At 38.7% G+C, this 20,610-nt stretch overlaps 1 protein-coding gene across 5 annotated transcripts in view; it reads left to right on the top strand.

Moving 5' to 3' along the window:
• Positions 1–20,610, top strand: part of LOC138723162 (leucine-rich repeat-containing protein 7-like) — a 175,350-nt gene that overhangs the window by 115,855 nt on the left and 38,885 nt on the right. For 4 of the 5 annotated variants that reach the window (XM_069862062.1, XM_069862063.1, XM_069862059.1 and 1 more), the window contains exons 9-15: positions 566–710; positions 2,297–2,369; positions 7,848–7,977; positions 8,377–8,492; positions 15,762–15,831; positions 17,887–17,986; positions 18,714–18,838. In XM_069862062.1, the coding sequence (XP_069718163.1) occupies positions 566–710; positions 2,297–2,369; positions 7,848–7,977; positions 8,377–8,492; positions 15,762–15,831; positions 17,887–17,986; positions 18,714–18,838 (759 nt within the window). The remainder of the gene's footprint in view (positions 1–565; positions 711–2,296; positions 2,370–7,847; positions 7,978–8,376; positions 8,493–15,761; positions 15,832–17,886; positions 17,987–18,713; positions 18,839–20,610) is intronic. The other variant, XM_069862060.1, reaches the window with a different exon arrangement.

Below are 20,610 nucleotides of genomic sequence, written 5' to 3' on the forward strand. Positions count from 1 at the left end.
TTTCCAAGGAATTAGGGAAGAATCCCTCTCATATTGATCATTGCTGCTGCAGCTGTAGTTAAACTCTGTATTCACAGAAGTGTACTGTTTGGATTAGCTGCTTGTAATTGAACTATGAATATATGAAGTCTAGTTTTAGATTTTGTGAAATTCAGAGAATCAGTTCAACACAGAAAGCTTTACCTGTGTGTCCCTCAGGGACCACAAGGACTGTTGTCAGGAGTGGATGTCAGTGGTGAGCAGACCTCCCTTGGATCTGTGCCCAGCTGAAGAAATACTGAAGAAATATAACTGAGAACTCAAACTTGCAGCAGGTTTAATGAATCTGGAAGACATTAATTAGTTTTATATGTGTTGTTGAGTTTGGTGCAGTTCCTGTTGCAGTTCTCTGAAGAGGAGGGCTGTTAGACTACCATTGATACTATGTCGCTGAAATGCATCTTGTGAAAAGAGTGCTAAGATAACTGAATATAAGCCTGATTGCTGTTTTTTGTTGTTAATTAAAATTAGAAACTGGCATGCAGTGTATGTCTCTTCAAGTAACACTTTGTAACGTTCTATTAAGTCTATAGGGAAGTTAAAACAGCTCGTGTACCTGGATGTGTCAAAAAACAGGATAGAAACAGTCGATTTGGACATATCAGGATGTGAAGGACTGGAAGATCTCCTGTTGTCATCCAACATGTTGCAGCAATTGCCAGACTCCATAGGTGAGAAAAGCTTAGGATTTCTTGTAATCTTTTTCAGCTGAGGATTTCATTTCTTTTGTTGTTGGGGTTTTTCTTGGTGGGTTTGTTGTTTTTTTTTAATGATTAGATTAGAACACAAACTGCCATTAAATTCCAAAGGAGTTTGGAACATCTCAGGCTGAATAGTCCATGAAGACCATTTTGTACAGTCGGGGAAAAAATCCATGGTTAGAAGGTTTTTATTGTTCTGATTTGCTATTTTAGAGAAAATAAACAAAGCAAGATATAGTTGATCTGATCTAAATTTGAAAACACGTGTAGTAGTGATTATGTTAGCACTGTGAAACTCCTGAAGGAAATTGCTACTCTCCCTATGAGAACATTAAACCAAGAAATAGTTCAAACTATTCATTTCCTTATGTAGCTATATAGTACGCGTAGAACTTCTGAATTGTTTAGAGTATGCAGAAATTCTAGAAGCTCAGTGGTCGGATGTATACCACTCTCTACATCTGGATATTTCATTTCAGTCTCAATTCCATATATTTTCTTTGGAAACACTTGATATCTCTCTTCTCTTTCACTTCTTCCAGTTGATGAGTCCGCTATATCATCTTCGTTTTCCCTTTCCTAAGTGCACACCTTTGAGCATGGAATGGTTAAATTCCCTAATTTTAAATCAACTCAGTCAAGATTCCAAAATGCAGTGCTCACTAGTAATACTGAGCTGAGTGTTACTAGGTGTCTTCTACGGCTATTTTCCATTTTGGCCTTCTACATCTCACCATAAAATCTGGAGATTTTGCTTGGTGTGTTTTTTTTATAGGCATATGCAGAGTGATTCTTAGAGGGGATTTAGCTCCTGTACAGAAGAAATAAATGTTTACATTTTGAATTATACATTCTTGCAATTAGATATATTCAGCTCTCATTTCCAAATTCCTGTTACTGAATGGTAATAGATTTAAAAGAAGCAAAGCAAAACCAATCATAGTAATACTGCATTTTCAGATGAGAGCTTGCTGACTTCATTTTGGTGGGACTTTTTCCTCTTAAAAAAATTCTGTTGAAACCTAGATGTTTGTTGGAACATGTTGATTTTGAAAAAGTTCTCAACAAAAACATCTTCAATTAAAATGAGTAATGTTTCTGGTGTCCCTTTTAATTATACTTTTCATTTGCTTCAGCTTTCATGATATGACACATTCAGTGTAACATTTTTTTCTATATTAGTGATTAATTTATATTACTCCCAACATTAATTACAAATAATAATTTTTAAATGCTATTTCAGTATTTGGTTGAAATGCTAACAAATAAGATAAATACTGTTCTTCCTACACAGATAGGATATTCTTAATAACAGATTTAATATTTTATTTGCAGCTCAGCTTAACACAGAATCAGTGCTTCTTTCTGATAAACCTATTTTCAATGGGACAAAATGTGTCTGTGTACTGTCCTATATAGAGATATTTTCTAAAATCTAGATCAAAGTTATTCAGTGTTAGAAATCATTCTTTGTTTATGCATATGGGAGATTACAGAAAGTACAAAGGAGTAATGTGAAATATTTTACTATTTCTTCTTCCTTACCTATTTTGTAGGACTCTTGAAAAGGCTTACAACTTTAAAAGTAGATGACAACCAGCTTACAATTCTGCCAAATGCAATTGGAAAGTGAGTATAAGTCTCATGATTTTCAACATCAAATAAAGTATGGTTCCTCTTCTACTTGGGAAAAGTGGGTTTTTTTAAAGTAAAAAAATGAGACAAAGATGTACGGAATTATAATTTAAAAATGTATGCCTAACATAGCTTATAACATTTAAATTTGGAGCAACACTGTTACTTCTGTCGACTTATATTGGCATAAGTGATAAGAAGATTAAATGTATCACATTTTCCAAGAAAAAGAACAAAGATATTTTTCTGTGTGAATCACTTGCAATTTAGATGATTAGAGCAGCAAAAGTAGAAGACATAGAAGTATTTGGGGGAATTCTTCTGTTTCCATAGCAACAGCCAGTACTTGATGCTGAACAGAAAATGTCTGTAAACCTCATGTGTATGTAGGGTTCTTAAAATATTGAAGTACTATAAATGAAAAAGTCATGACAATTTCATAGGCACATACATCAAAATATGAAAGTATCCTATAAGTAATCTTATTATGAAAAGTGCTGCTGATGCCCTTTAGCTATTGTTTTGTCAGATATTACATGATCACTGGTGCAGAAGTCTGCCTTGTGCTGCTGTGTGTCTTGAGCTAAATGAATTATTGCTAAATGAAATCTGCAATTCATTGTAAAATTGAGGGTGGGTGCAAGCCTGTCTCTAAGTATGGAATATATATTATTTCACACGATGCATATCCCTTTCTAGCAGGAAATATCTTTAACATTGATATTTTCGTAGGATGCCTCTTCCTCTACATAATTTACTTCTGAAATGCTGTATAAACTGACATTTTGAAAAAATATATCAGAATATCTCATCCCTCAATGCTTTCTACAGCTATAGCTCTAGTGTTTTCATCATCCTCCTTGCACCAGCAGTGGTATTCATGCAGAAGAAAAAGAGTTCAGGCTAAGTAATGAGTCTTTCTGGTGTAACTGAACACACGATTATACCATTCATACCAGTCCTGTGCTGTCAGCCTGAAGCAGTGGGAAAGGGGCATCTGTAAGCAGAGCTGCACTCAGACTCTGTGCCTTTCCTGTCTCCTCAGCAGGAGCTCTACAAACAATTCCATTAGAAATAGTTTATTTAAGCCAGAGCTACTCTGAGCCTTCCGAAATTAAAGCCTAGAGGGCTTCATTTAGACTTGTCCACAAATATGATAGTACAGTGAGGTCTCTAGAATAGAAATAACCTCTAACCTCTAACCTGCACAGCCAGTGCTTTGCAACTCCTGCACCCATTATATGATATAATGATTTCAGTAATAATTTAGTTGTCAGTATGCCAGTCAGGAAGAAAGAATCCAAATTTGTGAACTATTACAGCTGTAGGGATTGAAAACTAATGTTTGGCTTACCATGCTGAACTTATTGTAGTATCTTTAGATTTATGTGATATTCATGGAGACTGATTATATGAATCACAGAAGGGGAAGTCTTATAAATATTGTGTAGCGATAAACTCTGGTAAGCAGTGGAGGCTTATAAGGCTCAAAACTGTGCTAGATACTTTGCCAAATGGTTGATATAATATCCAGCTTTATCTTTAGCAATTTTGGGGATCAATTTTTAAAATCTATCATGAAAGTGCTTTCTTATTTATTGAATTGTTTGAATTGAAGGGAAAACCTCTTCTTTTTAACCTAATATTCCTTCAGTATTGTTTGTCATGGAGCCTTAATTATATTTTTAAAGGTGGCCCTGCTGCTTTAAACAGTGTATATGCAAAGCAGTAAGCTCATCACCTAATATTAATACATTATTTTTGAGAGCTTGTGATTTTTAAATTAAGTACTTTCTCTCATTTAATAAGGACAGTGTCTCTCACATCAAAATGAACTTCCTTTCTCTGACTCATCAGTTTGGATAGTTTCCTAGTGGGTTTCTTTCTCCTAAATGATAGTCGTGGTACCCACTGCAGAGTATATTGTTGTCACACAACGATTAGCAATGTGGAGGAGGGATTGCTCCCTCCAGGGACCAATTTCATGATGAGACATAGAGCACTTCAAGGCTGTCTGAGTTGATGTTGCTAACAGTGAACTGCCACCCTCATTTTTGTGAGTCTTGATCAAAGGGCAAGCCTGGAAGCAGCATTTAGAGTTTGACCCTGCAAGGTACTATGCACCCAACTTAAAAAAAACATCCCACATAAAATCAGTGGATTCGCATTGATGAAGTACCAAACCGCAGCCAAAGGCTGGAGATTGTACCTGTAGGACCTAAGTAAATGCCCTTGCTCCCACTTTGTGAGCAGGAAGGGGTGAGGTGGGAAGTTGTGACCAATACATCGATAACGGTAAAGCCAGTGTATTGTGTTAGAGATGTGGTTAGTGCGTGTATCTAGCTTATGCCATAGCTGACAGTACCAAATGCTGCAAAAGGAAGTGTAAACTTGGATTCTTGGGTCAGCATTTTCCCTGATGTTGGACAAATAGTTAGTGTACCTAGCCCTTTGGCTTTAGGCTGCTTTGACAGTTACCTGGGTGCTCTGGCTGTTGGGAGAGAAGGGTTGTTACTGGTTAAAATGGGACTAGAATGGGCTGAACTACTGTTTTATTCATTACAGTCTTCGCTCTCCATAAATCTCTCTCTACTAATCTGTCTAAAATTGTTCCTCATTTACGCTGGGACGTGTACTGTGAATGGCGTCATTTCAGTGGGGGCTAAGCTGAACAGCTGGCACGGGTCTGATTTTTGTCTGCCTTTTTTTAAACCTGCCAAGAATGATCTGAATTTAGCCCAAGGGTAAGGTTAATGATATTGCAGCTAAATTAGCATTGTTAGAATTATAGTTTTTACTGTAGATTTATTTTCATGCACAATCCATGATCAATGAAAATCACTTTTTGAAGTGCATGTGTATTTAGGCGTGGTAGTTATAGAGATAAAATATAGTTTCACACTGACTTTATTGTTTTTACTGTGGCCATCTTCATTTGTTTGCTGCTGATGACATCAGGAAGGAAAGAAGCTGAGAATGCCTGTGTCAGACAACACCTTTCAAATAAAATTCTCTTTTCTGATAACATCATTCTTCCCTGTCAGGGAAACTTGCACCATTGCAATTCAGAGTATCAGATTTTCCGATTGCTATTGGAAACATAGTAGTTCTTAATCAGCTTATCTGTTTTCAAGTTCTTCTGGTTGTTATCATCAGTAAAAGGAAGAATGTGTGCATCTTGCAATTCAACAAGCTTTCCAGTTGGGCTTTGCTCTATCAAACACATATTCTGTATGGAGGAGGTAAACATGCCTGAATTCTACCTTTACTGAAATTGTTTTGTATCTAGTCTGAAGTAAACTGTGATGGATACAAAGGTTGTATTAAAGAAAAGCTGTAACCAGACCTAGCAGAGCTTTTGGATAGGTTCCATGCCTCTATCACTAATGGCTGTATGACTCACTTTGGCTTTTCAGTCTACTGAAATACAGCAATTAGACGAAAATTCTGAGAATTCCATGTTAGGAATAGCTATTTCTGGTTTCGCGTTGCATAAAATCTGAAGGCTGAAAGACCTTCTTTTAATTAAGAAACTAGAGTAAAGGTAAGTGAAGGCCCAGTCCTGATGCTGTGACTCATATCAAGACTTTTTTGAGGCTTTGAGCAACCTGATCCAGTGGAAGATGTCCCTGCCCACAGTGGAGGGATTGGAACTGGATGATCTTTAAGGTCCATTCCACCCAAACTATTCTATCATTCTATGAATACTAAGAAGCACAGTTGGTAGCAGAAGTAAGTTTCTTATCAGAGCTACCAAAACATCTGGAAAAAAACAAGCAATCTTCTGGGCACCCAGTCCCTTCATTAGTGATGAGGGAGGCAACAAACATTGAGGAAGAAATAATTGCTTGCCATTTAACCTTATTATTAATTAAAGCACTTGAGAGAAAAAGGTAGTACATGTGAAGCAAAACAGAAGCAGGGAATGATGGTATTTGTAATGGGTCACAAACCTTTTGTTCCCTGAGCTAAATGAGCAGTGCAGTACAGCATTAATTTCAAGAGGTTTTATATCCAGCCTAATTTTTTAAGAGATTCAGTAGATAATTCTTCAGAATATTTTTTTATGTATGTGTGTGTATGCATAATAGATATATGATACTTATGTATTTTTTACGTATCTTTCTATATAATGTGTTACATATTTATTCCTGTTTGTGCTATTTGCATTAGCAAAGGTCACATTGTTGGTTCTGAATCACCAAAGGCAGACTGACGTTTCAGAGTTGCCTGATACCACCTGCAGCCTTCAGGAAAAACACTCAAATTTAGAGTCCTGAAGGCTGGATGACTGGCTAGGACAGGGTCCCAAAGAGCAGAAAATTACTCTGAGGGCCATTTCATCCCACAGCGCTGGTGGGTGGGGAGGCTGAGCTGCTGTCAACCACCCTGTGTTGGGTCAGCTCTCTTGGCGTTCCCTTGGCTTTCATTCCGCGTGGGTGCCAGCTGCAATCAGAAGATGAGGTGGCTTTATGTTGTGGGCCCTTTTGCTTAGGGCTCAATACAAAACCTCCAACTCATTTCACAACCCTCATGGATGACAGAATGCAGGAACGTACTGGATGCCAATTCCTTGCACTAGGAAGCTGTGCTCTCCCTGTATGGGCTGCTCTCTGGTCCTGTGGGCTGTGACTAACTTTGACTTGAGTTCAACAGGGGAGTTTCTGACATTTGTCTCATTTTCATCCTCTTCCCTGAAAATGTGATTACATGCAGGAAAGGCTAGGTCTCTCTTCTTTTCATAGTTTGACAGAATGCAACAATCTTGGAAAAGGGATGCAAGGCAAAAATGGAGACAATTTTGGTTTTTTAAAAGAGAGAACTTTAATGTCAGATTACTTACTTTGGTCTGCTTTGTTTTGGTCCTTGCCACACAGATACCTTTTTTAGCCAGCTTTCTCAATGTGTGAGAAGGAAGCACTTCTACAAAAGCTGTATCTGACTACAACAGGCTGAGGTTGCTTTGCTGAGTTTGGATCCAAGTTAATCTTTTTTCACTGCTGATCTGTATTAGAAGTAGTTTCAAGTGCATGAATTGGAACCTACCCTGGAGTCATTTCTGCTTCCCTTCCCTTTCCTCTCACAAGCAGTACTTCTTTACCTGTTATCTGTCTATGTATGTTAAGATTATAAATGTTTTGGTTTGATTCTTGAGCTTAGAATGAATTCCCTGATCACTGTCTGAAATATTTGGACTACTTCCTCACTACAAAAAGTAAGAATGATAATGTAAGGGAACTAAGTGATCTTTCTTAAACTGCCTTACTGGATAAGATTGATTAACAGTATCCCTAATAGTTCCTAAAATCATATTATTATAGACTTCTCCTAGGGAAATCTGTGATAAAGGTTCTTCTTTGGGGCACGATGCCTGTAATAGTGTGATGCTTTAAAACTTTCAAAGGTTTTAGATTGTTAATATTTATTATCTGGTACTTGTACAGTACCTAACAAGTATGTTTACAATTTCAGTTTATCTTTATTAGAAGAATTTGACTGCAGCTGTAATGAGTTGGAGTCCTTACCTTCTACCATCGGCTACCTTCATAACCTGAGGACGTTGGCTGTGGATGAGAATTTCCTTCCTGAACTGCCCAGAGAAGTGAGAAGCTGATACTGTTTTTAAATTACAGATAGAAGTGTTTTGTGGTAGGCCCAAGACTCCACCCCTACTCAGACAAAATATCTGTTAAACCACTTGTGTCTGCACAGTGTGGAAGACCAGATCTTTGTAACATATTCAATAGTAAAATAGTAAGACCAGTGAATTAATAAACTCATGTAAAGATGAGAGTATCTCTCAGAGGAGTAGTGCAGATAACCCTAGTTCCTGGTGTTACTGACAAAGGGAGGGTATAATTTTCTGATTTTAGAGTGTGTTTTCTGGGTTTTGTTGATTGTAGTATAAAACACAGTTTGCTACCTCCAGACATAACAAGGTAGCAACAATAAATTTTATCAAAGTAAGTATTCTAACATCTTTGTTTTTTCATTCCTGTAGATTGGAAGCTGTAAAAATATAACAGTGATGTCTCTGCGCTCTAACAAGCTAGAATTTCTTCCTGATGAAATTGGTCAGATGCAGAAGCTGAGAGTGTTAAATCTGAGCGATAACAGGTATAGTTCACATAATTTTGCTAATATGTTATAAGAACTTGTTTGTAAAACATTTTAAACTATTCTTTTTAGATATTTGTAAAAATACATTTCTATAATATGTATTTTAAAATAGGAAAAAAATCTAGAATTACTTTATTTAAATTACAAGAAAGAAATGTTGATTTATTTTTTAAATATTTTTAGTTTGGTCATATTTCTGCTGACATCCACAGAAAATCTTAAATGGGGACACGATCTGGGTCTCAGTCTGTTTTCACAGATTAAAACCCATTTCCTTCTTTTATCTCCTGCTGTTTCATGTGAAAATATGATGTTTGGCTTTAAAATTGTATATAACTTTGTAATATTTAATGATTAAAAAGTTGTGACAAGCTGATATATAGGGAATCATTACGTGCAAGCACATTAGGATGTTTTCCTGATTCCACCGGAATCAGAACAAAAGCTTCTATTTTCTTCAGCAGAGCAAAAGTTTTGTCAAAAACTTCTGTTCTTTTGCACTTGACTATTCCTCTGAGAAACTGAATGCTTAAAATGGGCTTTTCTTGGTACTTATCCTGTGCTGCCATAGGCATCAGAAAAGGCTATGTTCCAAGAGTATGTTAACATCCAGTATAACCACAGAAGTACATGTTTGCTTGGTAGCCCAACACATGGTGTGTGAATACCACTTTGTTTCCAGTAATTATCATCCATATTCAGTAAAAAAATGGGGGAAGGACTTTCCACATCGCTGTCTGATTTACCGTCAGCAATTTCATTGTTGAAATTAAGGTTGACCATAAAATATGAAATGAATTAATGTAGAAATCCCTGTAATATGATTGTTTAAAATGATTCACTTAATTCTGGTAGATGATTTTCCACATTGCAATTATGTATTATAAAATACATTATGCATGGGTGAGAAAGTAAGGTTAAACTTAACTCTAGTTTGTGCTGAAACCGTCCAAGTCCCAGAATCAAATCTTGGGTCTCTTGATTTTGAGTTTCAGATTCCAGGGCTTTGCAAGGAGCAGAGAATACTCTTCCATCACTGTGTCACTATAGCAGTGTATGTTTGTGCTGTTATCTGTGCAGCTAGAACCTGAAGCTGCATTTCAGACACTCTCTTAAACTCCCTCAGGCTGGCATTCTTGCTGACAAAGGCAGTCCAGGTTCCCCTCACTGATCCCACATCTACATACCCTGTCCTGCCCTGGTGCCATTTCGTCCAGGTTTATGGTCATGTTGAATACGTGAGTGATACAGATGAAGGCAGCTTATCAGAAATATGGTTAATTTTCAGCTGAACATTTCCAGAGGCTGTCCCACCTTGTTACTGCATAGCCAGCTGTAGAGGTTTGTGGGAGAAGGCATGGAGTGGGCATAGGAGTCGGGAGGAAAGAGGACAGTGCTGGTTCAGGGGCTCTTGGGAGTCCAAGATGCTGCAGCTTCCATGGCACATGAAGCCAGTCTGAGCTGGATCACTGTCCTCTTTTCAGACCTTTAATTCTGCTATGAGTTTGCGTTGAGGAAGCAGAAAACAAGTCTTTCTTCCTCCTCCCTCCCCTATTTTGTTTTTGCTCAGTTACTTTTCAGCCAAGTCAGCTGATGATTTCAGGCACGTGGCTTCATGTGTAATTACTGATTTTGAATGCTGTTGCTGGGGTGAGAGAAGGAAGGAGGTGGCTCTCTGCTGGGAGGAGACAGTGGAGATGGTGAGCAGGCAAGGTTTCCTGACCAAGCTGTCCTGGCAGCTGGATGCCACCAGAACAGCAGCCCTGTGTCACCTTGCTTTTTCCCTAGCTGCCTGGGTATAAGAGAGGACTGAGATTTCCACTGTGGAGGAAGGTAGTTATGGGACTAGCATCCCAATTACAGGATGTTCCTTGGGGTGTAATGTTTCAGCTGCTGTCCTTCCCACTCCCCCGTTGGCGCTGGCTGGTAGCCCTACATATGCCCTTGAGCTTGCTCAGGGCTCATTGGACAAGTCACTGAGCTGATTTATCTCTCTGAAAATGGAAGAAACTATACTTGTTTTTGACACTTTATGACACTCCTCACAGTCCATATTCTTACCATGGAGTCAGGTAAGGGCAAACGGTGGCTGTACACAAAGCAGGTATGAGAAGGGCAAGAGAAAAGAACCTTGATTTGTTTTGGTGGGAAACTGTTCTCCGAGACTGTCTGAAAAATGTACCATGAGCTGTAGGCATTGCAGAACCAGTGGGAGGGTGCAACCTAGACTGGGAGACATAGGAACTGACTCAGACCATATACCTTCAGCCCTTAAACCTGGCTGAATTGTCTCATGTGCTTTTCTTGAGGGCTTTGGGTAGTCAATTTTTCTTCCTTTCTTGGTATCAGTTCCAGTGGAGGTTAATGTTGCTCCGCTGAGATGTTGTGATGATGCTTTGTTATGGAACTTTCAACTTTAATGAAACAAAAAAGTTTCAATGTTTTTGACACCAAAGAAGTTGGACAAAGTTCAGATGCCATCGTAATGTTGGATTTTTACTTTTTTTTTTTTACTTCTCTGTTTTCCCATTTTCACATTCATATTAACATTAAGGTAATATCTACTCTTTCTTTGAATGAGTCCACATGTACATGCTAATAAGGAGTGTATTTGGTCTCTGCTTGTTGCTAGGAACCTTCCCGTGTCACCACAACAGTTTTGCCCTTCTACTCTTCCTGCTTCAGATATGACAGAGAAGGTAGAGCATACCAGCTCTTTTCCTGGATACCCCTGCAAGCCGTTGGCAGAAGAGACACAGACATGCAAGCAGAGCAGAAAGACAATATTAGAGCCAAGGAGTCAGTGATCACCTTATGGTGAAGGGATCCTGGGCCCTGGAACATGGGTCAGCTTGGTATGAGACCTGCTGAGCTCATCTCTCTAAGGCAGACCCATTTACAGCAAACACTGCTGATGGAGCCTTTTTGGCACAAAAGCTGTAATCTCTGCACACATCTTCTGAAGAGCAGCTAATGCTCTCTGTACTGTGTAATCAGTGGGGCTGGACTGTGCATATGAGCACATATTCTTTCAGAATTTATCTGGCTAGTCCTTTATGAGTTTCTCCTCTTGACATCAGAGAGGATTTCATGTCCATTCTGGCAGATGTCCTGTTGCTCACGCATCCTTGCATGTTCTTCTCCTTGCAGAGGGAACAGACTATCACCATGACTATCAATCCATGCTGATTATCATGGATGTATAGTGTTACAAAGGGAACACAGTCTTCTACTGGGTATCAGTCCACCGCTGGTTCATCACAGTGATTGATACCTCGGGGTCATCTCCTTCTACTTTGTTGCATGCCAAATTTCACCTCCAGTGTCTACAGCTGTGACTGTAAATGGTGCACTGGTGTATTCGTTAGCCTTTTGTGTCATTGTCTTCATCCCCCTGACTTTCTCTGCTAGTCGATGGGCTGTTTAAGTGTTTATTGAGAGATGCCCTTTTGTCATCAAAAGAATGTTCATTCTGGACATGTTCCTCATGGCATGGAGAGTGTGCTCTGGTTCAAGGCATGTAAAGTACAGCTGTGTTGGTTGCTTTGAACTTGTCTTGCCAGAATGCACGGAAAATTTGCAGTCTGTTCCCTCTCTCTTACATATGGAGAGATGGACAACTGTGATGCAGCATGTAAAGAGGAAGAGAGGAACTCTCCCTCCTTTGCACTGTCTAGAGCTTGTACAGGTCTAAAAGTCAGAAACATTTTGGGAGATTTGGTTTAAAATCCTGATTGGATGTCTTTGAAGAAGGAGGCAATCCTGACATTGACATCTTTGCTGCTCAGGCTAAGGAGAATCTTGAATTTTTGTGAGTTGACACGTTTTGCTCAAAGGTGGGTTAGTGTTTGAAGTCCTTTTCCAGTGCATTTTAAAAACTTTGGTTTCAGCTACGAAGGGCTTTTGCTCTTGTTCCTTGTCTTCTGAAGGCCCTCATCATAAGATAAGAACATATATAAGTTGTACCTTGCTGATCTTAATTGACCAGCAAGTGTTTTAATCCCAGGGCTTTCTTCAAATATTCATGTTAGAATTCCATTTTAAGCACGGAATTAGACTCCAGTTTTTCTTCCCCATGCATACACTCTTATACTATATACTTCTCGTCTCCACAGCTGGGAGTCCTCTCTCCTTTTATCTTTACAATTCCAAACCTTTTCAACCATGTTACAGGCTCTTCATCCCTGAGAAATGCAGTATTCAGTTGTCTCTACACAACAAAAGGCAATGATGAGTTGAATCCTGACTCACTATCAGATTGCAAGAGTGGAATCCAATGAGGCTAGTGAGCATCAGACCAGAGCTTAGGTGGCTTCATGCTCTGCAGTCAGGAAAGTTTTGATTCCAGATAGTTGCTCTGCAGATACCTGGAGGTTCATACTCGTCTTTGCCAGGCATAACCCTGTCTCCAGTGCTTCAAGAACCAGTGCAGCTTTTGATAAAGTAGTTGTGCAGTTACTGCTTGCATGAAAGACAGTGAGACCTCCATCACATAATGAGTCATTGGGGATAGCTGCTTGGATTCAGACACTGTTAAGAGTGCACATGGGATTCATTCAAAGAAAAAAAGATGTCTTACCAGTAACCGGTGTTCTTCACAATGTGTAGTCCGCACATACATTTGTCTTCCATCTGCTTCTCCTCTCTCCTCAGAGTCCTTCCAGGTATGAGTCCTGTGATTGAGAGGTAGAATTGTTAGAATGTACATTTGGGCTACACTTCTCAAAGAGCATCGGTTACTGGTAAGTAACCTTTCTTTTAGTTTTAGATTGTACTTAAAGAAGAGCTGAAAGAGTCATCAGCTTTTTGTATTTGCGCTGCTGCTGCTTCTGTCCTAGGGTAAAAACTCAATTACTGCTCTGAGTCTCACCCACAGAAGTTAGACGAAAAAGGATCCTAAGATTACATTATCCATTCATTAAAAAAAAAATAATACTGTTCCCTGGTGTACCTCCTCTTTTTGCATTTAGTTATTTAATTATATGATATTCCTCATTGCCAAAAAGGTAATTACTCCTGGCCTTGTATATCCACAAGTGGTTTTGTGAACAGTATGGTGATGGGTTGATATGAATCATGTTTTAAACTTCTCAACTTTTAAACTTTTGCACTTTGAAAACCCTATTATTATCAATTTTTGAGAGCTACCTTGTAGAACTGTCACAAACAGCACCTGTCTCTGAGCTTGACCAACTGACTGGTTCTGCTGCTTGTTATGATTAACTCTAAATATGTTTTGACATAAATTTTTCATGCGTGGGTTATTATTTGAAAATTCTTTGTGAATGTCACAAAAGCATGATATATGCATTGATTAATCTAGAAGGAATTCCCCTAGGTGTTTGGTAAGCTCTTCATATGTTGTATTACTCAAACCAATAATCAGTGGAAACTCTTCCCAGACTCTGAGCTTCCTTACTTAGGGCATAACAAAACCAGAACTTAGTACGTCGTACAAATATGTAGCACCAATTAAAGTTTCCTCTAGTATTGTGAATATAATTTCCCTTAGATTTATAAAAACAATTACAGATGTAGTTTTCCACACTGTCTGGTGAGAATTTCTTCGCTATGTCTCATAGGTGGTGAGGCACTGGAACAGGTTGTCCAGAGCAGTCATGGATGCCCCATCCCTGGAGCATCAAGGCCAGGTTGGATGAGGCTTTGAGCAACCTGATCTAGTGGAAGTGTGGTGGGACTGGATGATCTTTAATGTCCCTTCCATCCCTTCTATCATTCTATGAAGAATCTTTAGTTAACTATTAAAGCTTAAGCTTGTAACCTTAATTTATAGAGTGTCACATACTCACATACTATGCTATTCTACATTGCAGTATTCATTTTATGTTCAGACAGGGATGAAAATTAAATTTCAGGTAGTGTAAGCACTCCTTACTTTCTTATGGCATTAATTCTTGTTTAAAACATGCGCACGCACGTAAAACTGCTCTAATCTATGCAGGCCTTTAATTGGAGATTGTGCCGTAGCACACTCTGTATGTTTACACATGGTGTCAATTTATTTCACTTTTACAGATAAGTCATTTTTAGTATAAGGTGTTCTTATCAGGATCTTTAAAATGCATCACTTACAGTAGGTACACACTGCTTTCTGAAATAACACAATTTTTAGTGGTAGCAGCTTTGTGGCAAAAATACATCTAAAGTAATTCTGTAATGGATACACTTTCAAAGCGCTTCATAGAGGCAATGGTACAAAATCTTGTGAGGTGCTTGTCTCCCAGAGATACAGCTAGATTTGTCACATGGAGAAGACTGTGTGAGTGTTGTTAGTTATATGCTGGTACAGGGGCCAGCGATTCTCCTGGTGGTGCTCTGCAAGTGGATTATCTGACAGTGGTTTGTGAAGTGTGAGAGAATATATCTGTAAAAGCCTTTCTTTCCACAGCCTGGAATTGTCTAGCTCCCTCAGAAAAGGGTTTTCCTCTTTTATTTTTGTTAAATCACATCTAGCTTTTGTCTCTGTAGACATCCCTTTTGCCAGTCCTTATCTTTGTGCAGCCCTCCAGCTCCTTAACCTTCTGTATCACAAAGATGAGAGTATATCAGTGTGTGGTTAGGGCAGCCCTCTCACGTTGGTACAGACTGAAAAGTCATAAAATACGTTCAGAATTGAGTAGTGGGAAAAATATGAATTAATCTTTCAGAAGTATCTAATCATCATTTCCCCATTCCTACATCAGGATCACTTTTTGGAAATGTGTTTGCGTGTATAATTAAAACGCCATTTTTTTTTTTTACTGTTTCATTTGATTTTAATCGGGTTAACTGTGAGTATTTATATTATTTGAATCTTTTTCCTAACATTTCTGCAAAAAAATAATTTTCAAGAATCCTAGAGTATTTCTGTTCCAAAACCTAAATGATCAATAAAAGGATTTTTGTTAGCTACCTATTAGGTCTTTCCTATGTCTTCCTGGGACCACGTTTTTTTTCTATTTTCTGTGTCATAAGCTGTAACTTTGGTTACATTAGAGCTGAGGCAAAATATCATTATCTCCTTAGTACCTTCAGGGTGTGATGTCAGTAGTTTTAGATTTCAAGTGTCACTCTTAGTGTGGAATACCCTTGATAAAATATTATTTCAGTAAAATATATATATATTTATATATTTGATAAAGATATTTTAGTTAAACGTGAAAGAAAATAAAGATATGAAATTATAGCAATTCCAGTGCAAATCTTGGGGAAAAAAACTGTTTTGAAAATGAGGGATTCACATTGTTCCAATGTTATCATTTACAGACTGAAGAATTTGCCATTCACTTTTACAAAACTTAAAGAACTCGCAGCTTTGTGGCTTTCTGACAACCAGGTAATGACTTTCAATATTCATATTTTCATTAGTGACTAGAAGTCTTAGCAAGGATTGTAAATGAAACCTGTAATTTTATACATGATTGTATTAGAGTTTTAGAAGTGTGTGCTCCCAGTCCAGCATTATACTTTCATACCAAGGTACAGATTCTTTCAGATGTCATTTACTAATTTGGAAAGCTCACATTTTCAGGATTTATCACATCTAGCTAAGCTTCTCTGTCCTTACAGGAGTAGTAAATAATGGCCGATGGTATCAAGAGAATATTTGTAATTAGAAATTCACAGAATCACTAGGTTGGAAAAGACCCACAGGATCATCGAGTCCAACCATTCCTATCAGTCACGAGATGAGTCATTGTTACCAAACTTGTTATTAGTTTGTCCCATCCTTTACTCAATCTATGCTTCTATTCTTGCCATCTTCCTTTTCCTGTCCATGTTCTATTCCTGCATATTTTAAATTATATTCAAGTCAGTGAGAGTTTAAGTGTGTAGAAGATGCACAAGAATACTTATTCTTGTTTTGGAGAAAATTTAAGTTCCTTTCAAATTTAAGTCTGCCTTTCTTTGTTTCAAGGGGTTTGGTTTCACTGCTATATATTCTTTAAAATTCTATTTTAAAACAAATTATATAACATGAACACTGAGAAAAGTAACAGCTCAGCCAGCTTCTGAGCACTAAAGTAAGTACACAGGGCTGGTTGATAGAATAATTTTACACTTCCATCATTCAGCTCTAAGTAGAGAACCCTCCCTTTGCGCAATGTTAGAAATGTTCAACAAATCTGAGAGTTTTTAATCATCTAAATAAATTCTCATAATCTCATCTTTCTCATTTTGCAGTAATGCCCACGGTCAGATATTACACCTTTTAAACTGAAGTTGATGAGGGTAATTCTTCAGCAGCCAATTATCATGCTTCTGGCAATTAATCCATCCCTTTATCCATTTGAAAGAGCTGTGAGGACTCGGGTCCTGCAGCTGCCTGTTTGCAGGAGTCTGTGTGCCTTTGCCTGGGCTGAGCCGTGCTGGTTACAGAACCACTCAGAGCAGAGCCCATGGCTTGTCCGCAGCGCATGGCCCAGCAGACGGGGTTGTTTCTTCATCAGTTTGTCAGATAAAATTCCTGACTCCTGGCCAGTGCAAACCATTCAGCCTTGCCCTCGAACCAGAGCAAAGCCAAATGCAATGCAGTCAGTAGACTGATGTTGGTACATACATCTTGCACTGTTCCTTAGGTGAGCTTTTTACATCTGTAGCTTAGCAAAAAAATTTAAAGCTGACAGGAGACTATGTGGGAGAGATAATAGAAAATGATGAGTAAATTTTAATGTGTTCCATTAGGACTCTCGCATTTTTCACTCAAATTTCCATTAAAAAAATGGCATGACTGCTTAGTTCAGCCACTGACCATACTCTTCCTTTTAAATGTACAATATTTTCTCAGCATTTTGACTTCTCTACAGTACAGCATAGGTTAACATAGGTTACAGTCATTGTCATTCCCAGATGCTGCATTAGAGCAAAGAGTAGGAAAAAATAATCAATTGAAGTAAAACAGAATAGTAAGATCTGAATGTTCAGAGTGCCTCTATGTAAATTCTCCATTATTTTGCACCAAGTTTACCCTCAGATGAACTGATAACTATCATGAATTTACTCCTTGTTAGTCCTAGCTTAAAATAGGTGACAGCCATTACGTGGGTGTTTGAACTGTGTAGTTGCAGCTCTGTTCCACTGATCCTTTAGCTTCCTCACTGGTATGTCTCTGAACATGCAATATTAGCAGTATTATATGCAATATAGCAGTATTTCTGCTATTTAGCATTCTCCTGTTGATCCCAGTAGGAATTACAGGAATTACAGAAGTAAGGAATGGGAGGGGAGACATTTTCACCAGATTGCTATTTGTCTTAGCCCAAGCAGTAGTTTAATTTTGTACAGAATTTTTGTTAATCTTGTATTTTCTGTTTACCAAGTACTGAAATACCATCTCAGTTCACACATGTGCTCTAAGTGAATAGTTCTTTGTTCTGCCTTTCCTGTACAGTCCAAGGCTCTCATTCCACTGCAGACTGAGGCTCACCCAGAAACAAAGCAGAGAGTACTGACTAACTACATGTTTCCCCAGCAACCCCGCAGTGATGAAGGTAAAACGGCATCAGCAATTCTTACAGAGGCAGGGGCAGTGCTTGTTTAGAGAGTGGAGAGAAAAATAGAGGGAGGGAGAGGAAGGGGTTTCAGCGATGGTTCTGTGTGTGGGTGTGTCTTCTCACAGGTAAAGCCAGTGGTGCACACAGAGCAGGCTGTATTTTGCCGTACACAAAGAATCCTCTTTGCAAATCCATTATTCTCAGGCCATGGGATTTGCATTTTCTCAAACACTTTTTTGTTTTCAGAAGAGTGGCTTTGTGTAAATAATTTGAACCTGGGGACTGGGTTTGCGTGCCACTTATACTAGGATGTGCCTTGCTGCTCTGAGGCCAAGCTGTTGGCCAGAGCCAGCTCACCCTGCAGAGACTGGACCCACTTGAGAGTGCTGGGGGTGATCCCCATCCTGGACTGGGGGGGTTGGAGCTCTGAGCCTGGCAGCAGGCTCTGCTATAGCTACGTTAAGTTAGAGAATTTGCATACACCTCCTCAGCCCCAGATCTGCCCCAAAACACTGTTGCTTCCCATCACTCTCATTTCAGTTTGAATATTAAACTCTGTAATTGTTTGTCACTTACCTCTCTCATTGCCCCCTCAATGCTTTTAAAACAATAACCCAAGATTACAGGATCAGCTAAGAACACGACTTTTTAGATCATTTCCAGTCATCTGCTGGGTGCGCTAATTACTTGTTCTTGTGCATTGCTGTTTGCAATTTAACTGTAGATTTCCAATCAGACAGTGATAGTTTTAACCCTACTTTATGGGAGGAGCAGAGACAGCAACGTATGACTGTTGCCTTCGAATTTGAAGAAAAGAAGGAAGAGGAGGAAAATGCAGGGAAAGTTAAGGTAAGTGCTGTTTGGTTTAGTCTGGTATTCACATATTACGGACAGGGTGCAAATTACAGATCTTGAGTTGAACTATTTTTGTGTTCTGAATACCTGAAAAGTATTCATCATCCTGTATCAGGTACAGCAGTTGAGGAAGAATAGCGTATCTGTTTTCCCCAGCGTACACGTTAACAATTCCTGCTTTTGCTGTTGTCGGCCAGACAGCAAAACTTTGATTCCAGACGCCGCTTAGGCCCGTGACCCTAACGTCAGGCTCCTGCTGTGATCAGTGTTTCGTCACAAAGACAAAATTTAGACAAAATGTTGGGAGACTTAGAATTAATGTCCAACCACCTCGTTCTTCAGAAATATTTAGATCACTTCAAGGATTCCATATCCTTCTCAAAATGGAAGTCAACAAGAGCTGTGCAGCTTCATGGAGTTACACGGGAATGTGCAGTGGAGAGGGTAAAACTCATCAATTTTGTAACATATCAAAAACGAAGATCAAAATATGGATATCTATCCCCAGTTATCTGAAATTAATGTAATTCCAGAGTTTTCAGTTGAGCCCTTAATCAGTTATGTTGTTAGAAGGATATTGTCAGGACAATCTACTATTACATGGCATGAAAATTTCTATTTCTTGAATCTTATAAAAGAATTATTCCCAGATCAAGACTTCTTCACTGCAAATTTTTAACATAAATTGTATTGCCAGAGACAAAAATCATATGAGGAGATTTAAATCATACATTACTTTAAAAATTAACAATACTATTATTAATAGCTATTTAACATTCCATTTAGATCTCCTTGGAAATTTTGGATTTTTCTTTTTAATATTTTTCTAAATTAGGAATTTTCATCTGACTTTTGTAACCAGAGGTAAGGGACTCTGCTACTTTAGTAAAACAGAAAATGAACTCAAAAAGCAACCTTTGTCTCCTAATATATAGATGAAACTGAAATTTTACCCCAGGGGATTTGCAGGTTTATGGGTCATACATGGAAAACAGAGCATCTGGGAGAGTTTTATATTGTTCCTGCACTTCTTATCGGTTTTCACTGTGGGTAATATGGCTGTCTAAATGTGCAAAACAACTGAAATGTTAACAGAGAAGCAGGTATCAATTTCTGACCTCATAGAAGAATGTAATTTTATCGTATGTTATTTTCAGGCATTATTTTAAACATTAAAATGTATTATAGTAATTATAGCATAGAGATAGCCATTTTGTTTTTAATATATTTCAGAACGCTATGAATGACTGAAACAAGTGTTTCTTTTGAGTAAACCCTTCTTGTAGCAAAAATATATCCCTCACCCACTGGATGCTATTCCTGTACTTCAGCTCAAAGGCTGCCATCTGCTGTATGGAAAATGGGGAGGCAAACACAGCCAAGGAACAAAGCCACATTTTCAGATTTCCTAGAAGCAGCACTTAACAAAAAATATCTGGCCTGTGCCCGTGCTGTGAGAGGTCTGTGTGTGGTGTGAGCCCAGGCCCCTGGGCTTCCTGCCAGAACTGTTCAGGATGCCATGGATGCTTTGGTTGCAGTGCTTCTTACCTGGGCTATTTGCTCATCCCTGGCAGGTGCCAGCAAAGTCGTGGTCTGTGCAGCATAGTTTGCATTCCCAGAGATGTGTACTGGCCAGCTGCAGCCTGGGCCCGGTTGCAGGACAACAGAAGAAGGGCAGCGTGTGGCTAGTTGGGCTACCGGCAGTAAGAGTGGTTTGAACGATGTCCTCCAGGGCTACACCTCTTTGTAACATTGTAGCTTGGCTA

This window comes from Phaenicophaeus curvirostris, chromosome 8, assembly GCF_032191515.1.
Source record: "Phaenicophaeus curvirostris isolate KB17595 chromosome 8, BPBGC_Pcur_1.0, whole genome shotgun sequence".
In the NCBI taxonomy this organism is placed as follows: domain Eukaryota; kingdom Metazoa; phylum Chordata; class Aves; order Cuculiformes; family Cuculidae; genus Phaenicophaeus; species Phaenicophaeus curvirostris.